This window comes from Protobothrops mucrosquamatus, unplaced genomic scaffold (genome assembly GCF_001527695.2).
Source record: "Protobothrops mucrosquamatus isolate PMUCROS unplaced genomic scaffold, P.Mucros_1.0 scaffold2329, whole genome shotgun sequence".
Classification (NCBI taxonomy): Eukaryota; Metazoa; Chordata; class Lepidosauria; order Squamata; family Viperidae; genus Protobothrops; species Protobothrops mucrosquamatus.
The window spans coordinates 175721-184683 of record NW_015388412.1 but is presented as its reverse complement, the minus strand read 5'-3'; the positions used below and the strand labels follow the sequence as shown (position 1 = coordinate 184683).

The following is an 8963-nucleotide window of genomic DNA, read 5'->3' as shown; positions in this document are numbered from 1 at the left end:
CAAAGCAGCCAAAGGCCAGATCAGGAACAATGGATGAAAACGTATCAAGGAGAGAAGCAACCTAGAACTAAGAAGACATTTCCTGACAGTTAGAACAATTAATCAGTGGAACGACTCGCCTCCAGAAGTTGTGAATTCTCCAACACTAGAAGTTTTAAAGAAGAGATTGGACAACCATTTGTTTGAAATGGTATAGGGTTTCCTGCCAGAGCAGGGGGTTGGACTGGATGACCTCCAAGACCCCTTCCAACTCTGTTATTCTATTCTATTCTATTCTATTCTATTCTATTCTATTCTATTCTATTCTATTCTAGGTAAGTGCAAGGACCAGACATAAGTAACTTTTTTCAGGACTGTTATAACTTTGAATGGTCACTAAATGAATGATTACAATTCAAGGGCTATCTGTACCCAGATTTAAACTCTGGACTTGGATAATTAACTTTATCTAGTACCCTTTTGCAAGTTTGCTCTGAGATTCCCTGTTCCTCATCTGTTATCTAGGGATGGCTGTCACATCGAACCAAGAGGGACAAGGGTAGAAATGATGACCTCATCACACAACACCATGCCTTATGAGCTTGTGTCAGGCTTGGGATGCACCAAGGTAGTTCCAACATTTATGTGATAAAGTAATGTAAAGTAAAGTTTCTTTACGGACCCTGTTGTTTATGGACCCTGTTGTTCCAACCATATAATAATAATAATAATAATAATAATAATAATAATAATAATAATAATAATAATAATAATAATAATAATAATAATAATAATAATAATAATAATAATAAAGTTGGAAGAGACCTTGGAGGTCATCAAGTCCAACCCCCTGCTCAGGCAGGTAAACCTATACAATTTTGGACAAATGGCTGTCCGGTCTCTTCTTAAAAACTTCCAGTGTTGGAGCATTCACCGCTTCTGGAGGCAGGTTGTTCCACTGGCTAATTGTTCTCACTGTCAGGAAGTTTCTTAAACTTCCTTTAACTTTCTTCCAATCTGATCATTAGAACTTATAACACAACTTTACATATTGTGTCTAATCTGCTTTTTTCCCCTCCTTCCTTTCCTGCCTTGTCTTTTGGATTGTAAGACTAAAAGAGTCCAAGGCCTTCTGTCACTAGTGATTTATAGCAGCTTGCACCCGCAGCTCTTGATTGTGGCTTTGTCAACCCTGTCATTGTTATTGTTATTTTTGAGGCAGGGTCTGGCAAAAGGTTGCATGTCTTTAGGGAGGAAATGATTTTGGACTCACTTGACAGATTATCTCTAAGGGAATGTAGCTCAAAACAAGGGCACACATTTTCTACACCCATCTGTAACATTGGGATTCTTTTTGACACAAACCAGAAGACCGAAAAGAACAATACTCCACATTGTTTTAACACGTCCCCATCCTGGGACTGCGTAAGGCATCTGTTGTGCGCAGGAATACAAAATCTTTTTGTCCTATACAGTTAAGAACCAAGGTATGCTTTAATACAAGGAGTTGTGTTTCCACAGTCATTTTAACACAAGCGTGTGATTTACATAAAAGTTTGCATGAATCATCCCGCATCGCCCTTTGCTGACTGAAGGAGGAAGAAGGGGTTTTGATCAAGTAAAAAGTGAAAAGATTGTGAGGGAAATTCCTCATTTCTCTTCTGTCTCTGTCTGAGGAATGACTCAAAATACCCTGTTAATTCCAGACCCAGATGTTTCCTTACTAGGGACCAAATGGGGCAAAACAACCATCTGTGAAATTTCCAATGGTGTTGACTGCGTTTACAAAATAAACACCTTTGGAAAGCTCTAGTCTAGGAAGCAGGAGTGTGGAGGAAGTGGGTTTTCTAACCAGCAGATAGAATTTCTGGATAGTGGTGGCCTTGGTAAACTCAGCCCGATCCCACATAATCTTCCAGAGACTACAAAAACATGTAGAAAAAATTCAGTAATTGAGCCCAAAGGAGAGAATATTTTTTAAGACTGAAGAAAGAAAAAATCAGGTATGTCAAAAACCACAACCTGTTGACTCTTGGAAACAAAGGAGCATTAAAAAAAAGCCAAACTGATCAAATGAAAAGAACATCTCTGTTCTCATGATGGCCAATCCATGTAGGACAGCGGTTCTCAACCTATGGGTCGCGATCCCATTTGGGGTCGATCGACCATTTCACGGGGGTCGCCAAGCAAGGCTGTCCACCATTTTTTTTGTCCGCCATTTTTTCCCCCCTTTTCCGGCGGGTGCCTTACCTCCCTTGGGCTGGGCCAGCTGGTGGTCGGCCTGCTCCGTCTCTGCCGCTTGCCAGCTACGCCTCGGCCGGCGCAGGGGGCAGAACCACGCATGTGCGGTGCTCCTGGGCAGGGAAAGTCCTCGACTTACGACCGGTTGGGTAGTCCTCGACTTACGACCGGTTTAGTCCTCGACTTACGGCCGGTTTAGTCCTTGACTTACGACCGGTTTAGTCCTCGACTTATGACCGGTTGGGGGTCGTGGCATTAAAAAGGTTGAGAACCACTGATGTAGGAAGACTGTAGAAACCATCGTTTTAATGAAAGCAAACAGATACAGAACTAGGAAGTAGAAGCAATGAGAAGTTCTCCAAATAAGAAATTACAACTGGATCTGTGGAGAGAGAGAGAGAGAGAGAGAGAGAGAGAGAGAGAGAGAGAGAGAGAGAGAGAGAGAGAGAGTCATAAGCATTGAAAAGATATGTCTCGTTTCTTATCATCTGAGACCATAGCATATGACATAATGGACTTACAGGAAGGCAAATTCTGATTGTTAGAAAATGTTCCTATGGACACGAGCACTTCAACAATAGAACGAGTGACCGAATGAGATAGAATGATCCTCTGTCTTGATGTGTTCAAGCAACAGAGGCTGGACAGCAATGTGTTGGGAATGTTTGGGTCTCTATTCCCACCCCATTAATGGCCAGAAAGCCGAGATCCATTCTCGATTTGTGATTCACCAACGTTGTCCTTACGAGGGTTGGTGCAGTTCATTTGCCCTCATTGACCCAGAAGATCTATTTTGTGATGATGAATCATGATGCCTACGATTTGTGCATGGCCTCTCCCTCCATACTTAATTGTGGGTTAGCTTGTTTTGCCACCTTTCTGCGACTGAAAACACATTTAATCATGAGCGTCATGTTATTTTAATATAAAAGTAGATGATTAGTTTTGATACAATTAAAAAGTACAATTTGTTCATCTTTCAAAGAACAAGGGGCATGGAACAAACCGACCTTCACAGACACAACCCAACATTTTTGCCTGCTCTTCATTTTACAGAATGATTAAGCCCCATAATACCAAAACTGTTGAAAATGATTTTTATCTAGCCCTGGTGCTCATCTATCAGAAGGGAGTAACTCAAATATGAGATATCAACTGGCAGATAGACAGAACATCCACATTTTAGAAACAGACGGTGTCTAATTGGATATCTCAATATCAGATGCAGAAAGAAAACTCAAAAGGCTAACCTCCTTGCGGACTTGAAGGAGACTTTCTTCCACGAATCCCCCTGCTCCTTTCATCCCTTTCCATTCTACTTGACCAAAAGGTTCTTCATCAACTGTGGTTGGTGTCTAGAAAGGCTTCAAGATTGTGACTTGATTATATTCAGAGAAAGTATGAAATGAATAATTATCGTATAGCTTTTGATTAAACCTTTTTTCTTTTTGTATTATTTCTATATACTTAATATAATTTATATACATATTTTATATTTAAGTTTATTATTGTATATTAGAGTTAAAGTATGTTAATATTTGTTTGTATTATGTTTGGGTAGTTTTATTTAGATTTGGGATGCTATGTGATTATCCCTGTACTCAGTTCTGGGAAGTCCGGGGGGGAGGGGGGAAGGGGATGAAGGGGTAGAATTATATAAAATTTGGTGTATTTATATATTATAGAAAAATAATGTAATGGTTTTTCCTTTTTTGAGAAGAGGAGATGATCGGCTAGTAGCCCTAAACTGCATCCGAAGGAGGTGGAAAAGAAGGTGATGGGATGTGTAGGATAGTTGGAAAGGAGGAAGGAGGAGAGAGGTGTGGGGAGGAGGGGAGGAAGGAAGAGGGACGTAGGTAGGAAGGTTGAAGGAGTGAGGGTGGGTGCAGGGGGGGTGGGACCGCCGATCATTTCTGAAAATATATTGACTAGGTTTTCCTTTTTGTTTTTTTAATGAAATGCACCACATTTGTATTATTTGTTTATACGTTTATTTGAAAATCAATAAAATTTGCAAAATGAAAGATTGTGACTTGCTTAACACAATGCCAACATTTCATCAGACAAGCCCATCTGCAGATCTGCAAAAGCTCCTCTGCAAATAAGAGAATTCCTAACCTGTTCCAAAAAAAAAAAAGAGTTTGTTATCTTAAGATACTTCTAGAGTTGGACACCTGCAGAGAACAAGAGGTTAAATTTTCCTTAGCTGCTTTTCCATTTCCCCTCTCTCATCCTGTTCCTCCCCACCCTGCTGTCCACTCATAACCTCCAGCACACTGAGAGTGTATGACCATGTTTCTCTATCTAGGGGCAGGTCAGAAAACCCACTGGTGTTTCCCAGCACCTGAGGATGGAGTTTGCTGAATAGGTCAGGCTGTTGTCCTCCTCCTTCTCCTGGATTTCTTTCTGAATTGCAGACCTGTGGCAGATGGTGGTACACCATGTGGAGGCTGCTGTCACTCGGACTTATGTTCTTGTGCTGCGTCTTTCAGGAAAGCATGGGCATCACCAGGCGATATTTCATTGGAGCAGTGGAGAAAGAATGGAACTATAGGCCCGACAGACAGAACGGGTAATAATACAGCAACTATATATTGTCTTACCAAGGGTTTGGGGATTTGCTTTCAGTAGAGGATAGAGCTGGGAAGTAGGGGGCCTCCAAATTTTGGGAACACCAACTATCATCTCCACTAACCGACTCTTCCTGGTTAAAAGACCGTGGTCCCAGCTGTCTTAAGGATTGTATAGAAAGGATGTGATTTTCGGATATGGTGTTACCAACAGCATTATAGTTTTGTACATTTCTGTCCTTAATTTGTACCACTTGGCCCCTCCTGTTCAGTTTCTGCTTCTAATCTCCTTAGCCCTGCTTGACTCCTCTCTGCTGGATGTGCCAGGAGTGAAGGGAAAGAAAACATTTATTTAATGAAGTGTTGACAGGCTGGTAGGCATTGTGCTAAGCAAGTCACCATCTTTCTAGACACCAACCACAGTTGACGAAGAACCATCTGGTCAAGTAGAATGGAAAGGGATGAAAGGAGCAGAGGGACTTATGGAAGAAGGTCTCCTTCAAGTGGGTGTTATTCAGGTTTACTTTTAGAAAAGGGAGGATAGTACAACAATAGGTAGACTTTTTGGGTGTAGGAGGTCCTGGGTTCCATCCGTGACATTTCCAATTAAAATTGCTCAGCAGTGTTGGGGGAAAAGCCAACTGAAGACACAAAAGAGCTGCTAATACCATTAGTTTATATGATGCCCTCCAGATGTTCCAATGGGAGTAATAGTCCTAATAAGCATCTGGATGGAGAAGAAGAAAACGTGGTGATCAAGATGGACCAGTAACTTGTACTACTTTATGGGACTTTCTTAGTCTCCCATTCATAATGTTGTGGTCAAGAAGAAGAACAGGGTTTGATCTGGATTTAAGTTAATTAGCTCTCCCTTTTATCTTTACAACAATATTGTGAGGCTGTTTGTATGAATTGTTTAGAATCAGCCAATACATTTTGCAGTTGAAGAAGGATTTAAACTCAGGTCTCAATAGAAGAGAATATTTGTAGCTCTGGGTTAAACTGTGGAGTCCTTGATGCTCTCTGGATTTGGTTATTTGTTTGCAGATGTTTCATTGACCAACTAGGTAAGAGCTAGTTAGTTAGTTAGTTAAGGTAATTAATACCTTAAGAATCACTGTCCTAAAAATATCAACAAGTCCTCCAGTTTTGTTATACTGCACATATTTTTATTTTTGCTTACAGTAATGTTCCAAAGGTGAAGTACAGCAATAATATTTTTAAGAAGGTACACAAAATAAAAATGCCAAAATTCACTTGATTAAAGATATTTAAGGAAACATAGCTTTCCATCCATCATCTACATATCATGAGGTTTTCTGGGGCCAATCATAAATAGTGTTAGAATGAATGGCTTTTTGAACAGTGTACCGTGCTGTAGGTTTTCTGTGGAGCAGAGAATATGCTTGTACAAATAAATTAGGATTTGTAATTTGTCAGGGAGAAAAATTTCACTCAGTCAAGAGCTGGAGTGTAGCTGTGTCTACGCTAAATCCAGGACATTGATTTAGGGACCACGACAGAAAATTTTGATGTGGGATTTAAAGATTCCAAATACATGTAAAGAAATTACTAATTTATTCTCTCTCTCTCTCTCTCCCTCTCCCTCTCTCTCTCTCTCTCTCTCTCTCTCTCTCTCCCTCCCTCCCTCCCTCCCTCTCTCTCTCTCTCTCATTCTTTCAAGCTTATAAATGCAAAGAAGGTAGCTAGAAAATGGAGTAAATAATAATAATAATAATAATAATAATAATAATAATAATAATAATAATAGTAAAGTTGGAAGGGAACTTGAAGGTCATCTAGTCCAACCCCCTGCTCAGGCAGGAAACCCTATACCATTTCGGACAAATGGCTGTCCAGTCTCTTCTTAAAAACTTCCAGTGTTGGAGCATTCACCGCTTCTGGAGGCAGGTTGTTCCACTGGTTAATTGNCTCTCTCTCTCTCTCTCATTCTTTCAAGCTTAAAAATGCAAAGAAGGCAGCTAGAAAAATGGAGTAATTAAATAAAATGAGTAATTAAATTAAAGAGAACTAAGGGTTAGCTGTTCTTTGAGAAGAGGGGTGAGAAATCAACCTATAAAATGCTATAAAATACTGGAAGTTTTTAAGAAGAGACTGGACAGCCATTTGTCTGAAGTGGTATAGGGTTTCCTGCCTGAGCAGGGGGTTGGATTAGATGACCTCCAAGGTCCCTTCCAACTATTATTATTATTGTTGTTGTTGTTGTTGTTGTTGTTGTTGTTATTATTATTATTATTATTATTATTATTATTATTATCTTTTATTCATTAAACATGAACCTCAGTCAACTGAACATTCAAATTGGCTGGCACTGATGGTTGACACGGGTTGCTACCAGGTGTCAACCAGGTACCTCCTTAAAATGTAAGAGTTTCCGAGTAGCGCAGTTTTTTGTAACATTGCTGGAGTTATTGCAGGAAGCTGCAGTAATGTTACAATAATAGTAGTGGTAGTAGTAGTAGTAGTAGTAGTAGTAGTAGTAGTAAGTAGTGGTAGTTATTATTATAAAAGGATAATAGCTTTGGACCAACTGAAATACTACCCAAACATTGAAGAAGTATTATTTATTATATTGAATCCAGGTAGTCCTCAACATAACAGTTCTTTTAGTGACCGTTCAAAGTTACAACAGCATTGAAAAAAGTGACTTATGACTGTTTTTCACACTTACAACCATTGCAGCAGCCCCAGGGTCACCTGATCAAAATTCAGACACTTGGCAACTGGCTCGTATTTATGACGGTTGCAGCATCCCGGGGTCACGTGATCCCCTTTTGCGATCTTCTGATGAGCAAAGTCAATGGGGGAAGCCAGATTCACTTCACAACCGTGTCACTAACTTAATAACTGCAGCAATTCACTTCACAACTGTGGCCAGAAAGGTCATAAAATGGGGGCAAAACTCACTTAAGAATTGTCTCACTTAGCAGAAATGTTGGGCTCCGTTGCGGTCATCCCTGCACAACAACATCAATGCCTTCTGCAGCACGGTGGAAAAGAGATAGCATGATGTAGCTGCAGAAAAAGAGAAAGTACCATTTAAGAAAGCAGATAATTTTATGGCATCACTGCAAACCATGGTCCTCTTTTCCCAAGAAACATTGCAAGACTTTTCTCCACCAGATTGTCCCCAAACTGCCAAGGGCTTTCTCCTCCAGGGCTCAGTTCTTCTTCTCCCCAAAGGTCACCCTGTTCCATTTCCTAGCCAGCGAAGACCCAATTGTGATGGAGAGCTGGAGCACAATGGCATGTAATGTTATTTCTGGCCTCGGACACGGAATTTTGCAGACCGACGACACCAAGTCCTGCCAAATGTTCCAATCCCCCCCCTCCAAATGTTCTCTCTTTGCCATTTGGCTTTTTCTAAGATGACTACTTTTTTTTTAACTTTGAAAAGTCTTAAATGGGACTTTGAGATCTGTCCTCCTTCATCCTTGTTCTTTTGACTCTGGTCTACGTTTCTCGTGATGCTCTTGTGGTGCTGCTCAAATTAAACGTGGCCTTGTTCCTAAATGCTCAAACAAGGAGATCCTTTTGTTTCATGCAGGACTACATCTTCTGGGGTGGGGAGGAAGGCAGGCAGTAGAGTTTACTTCTAAGATACCTGGACTGATTTTTTTCCCCCTCCCCATTCAATTGGGTTAAATAGCCAACATTCCAGAAGACAGGCTTAAGATACAGAAGGATTTGGACAGACTTGAACACTGGGCACTATCTAACAAAATGAAATTCAATGGTGAAAAAAGCAAGGATCTACATTTAGGCAAGAAAAACCAAATGCACAAGTACAGCATAGGTGGCACCTTGCTCAATAGTAGTAACTGTGAGAGGGACCTCAGATTCCTAGTAGACAATCACCTAAATATGAGCCAGCCGTGTGCGGCAGCTGCCAAAAAGGCCAACACAGTGCTAGGCTGCATTAACAGAGGGATAGAATCAAGATCACATGAAGAGTTAATACCACTTTACAATGCCTTGGTAAGGCCACACTTGGAATACTGCATCCAGTTTTGGTCACCGTGATGTAAAAAAGATGTTGAGACTCTAGAAAGAGTACAGAGAAGAGCAACAAAGATGATTAGGGGACTGGAGGCTAAAGCATATAAGGAACGGCTGCTGGAATTGGGTATGTCTAGTTTAATGAAGAGAAGG

At 40.6% G+C, this 8963-nt stretch overlaps 1 protein-coding gene across 1 annotated transcript in view; it reads left to right on the top strand.

The window, feature by feature from the left end:
* Positions 1–4686: 4686 nt before the first annotated feature.
* The window catches only part of F8 (coagulation factor VIII), a 35662-nt gene continuing 31385 nt past the window's right edge, over positions 4687–8963 (top strand). Inside the window, exon 1 of the mRNA XM_029285839.1 lies at positions 4687–4792. Coding sequence (XP_029141672.1) covers positions 4689–4792 — 104 coding nt within the window. The 5' untranslated portion in view covers positions 4687–4688. The remainder of the gene's footprint in view (positions 4793–8963) is intronic.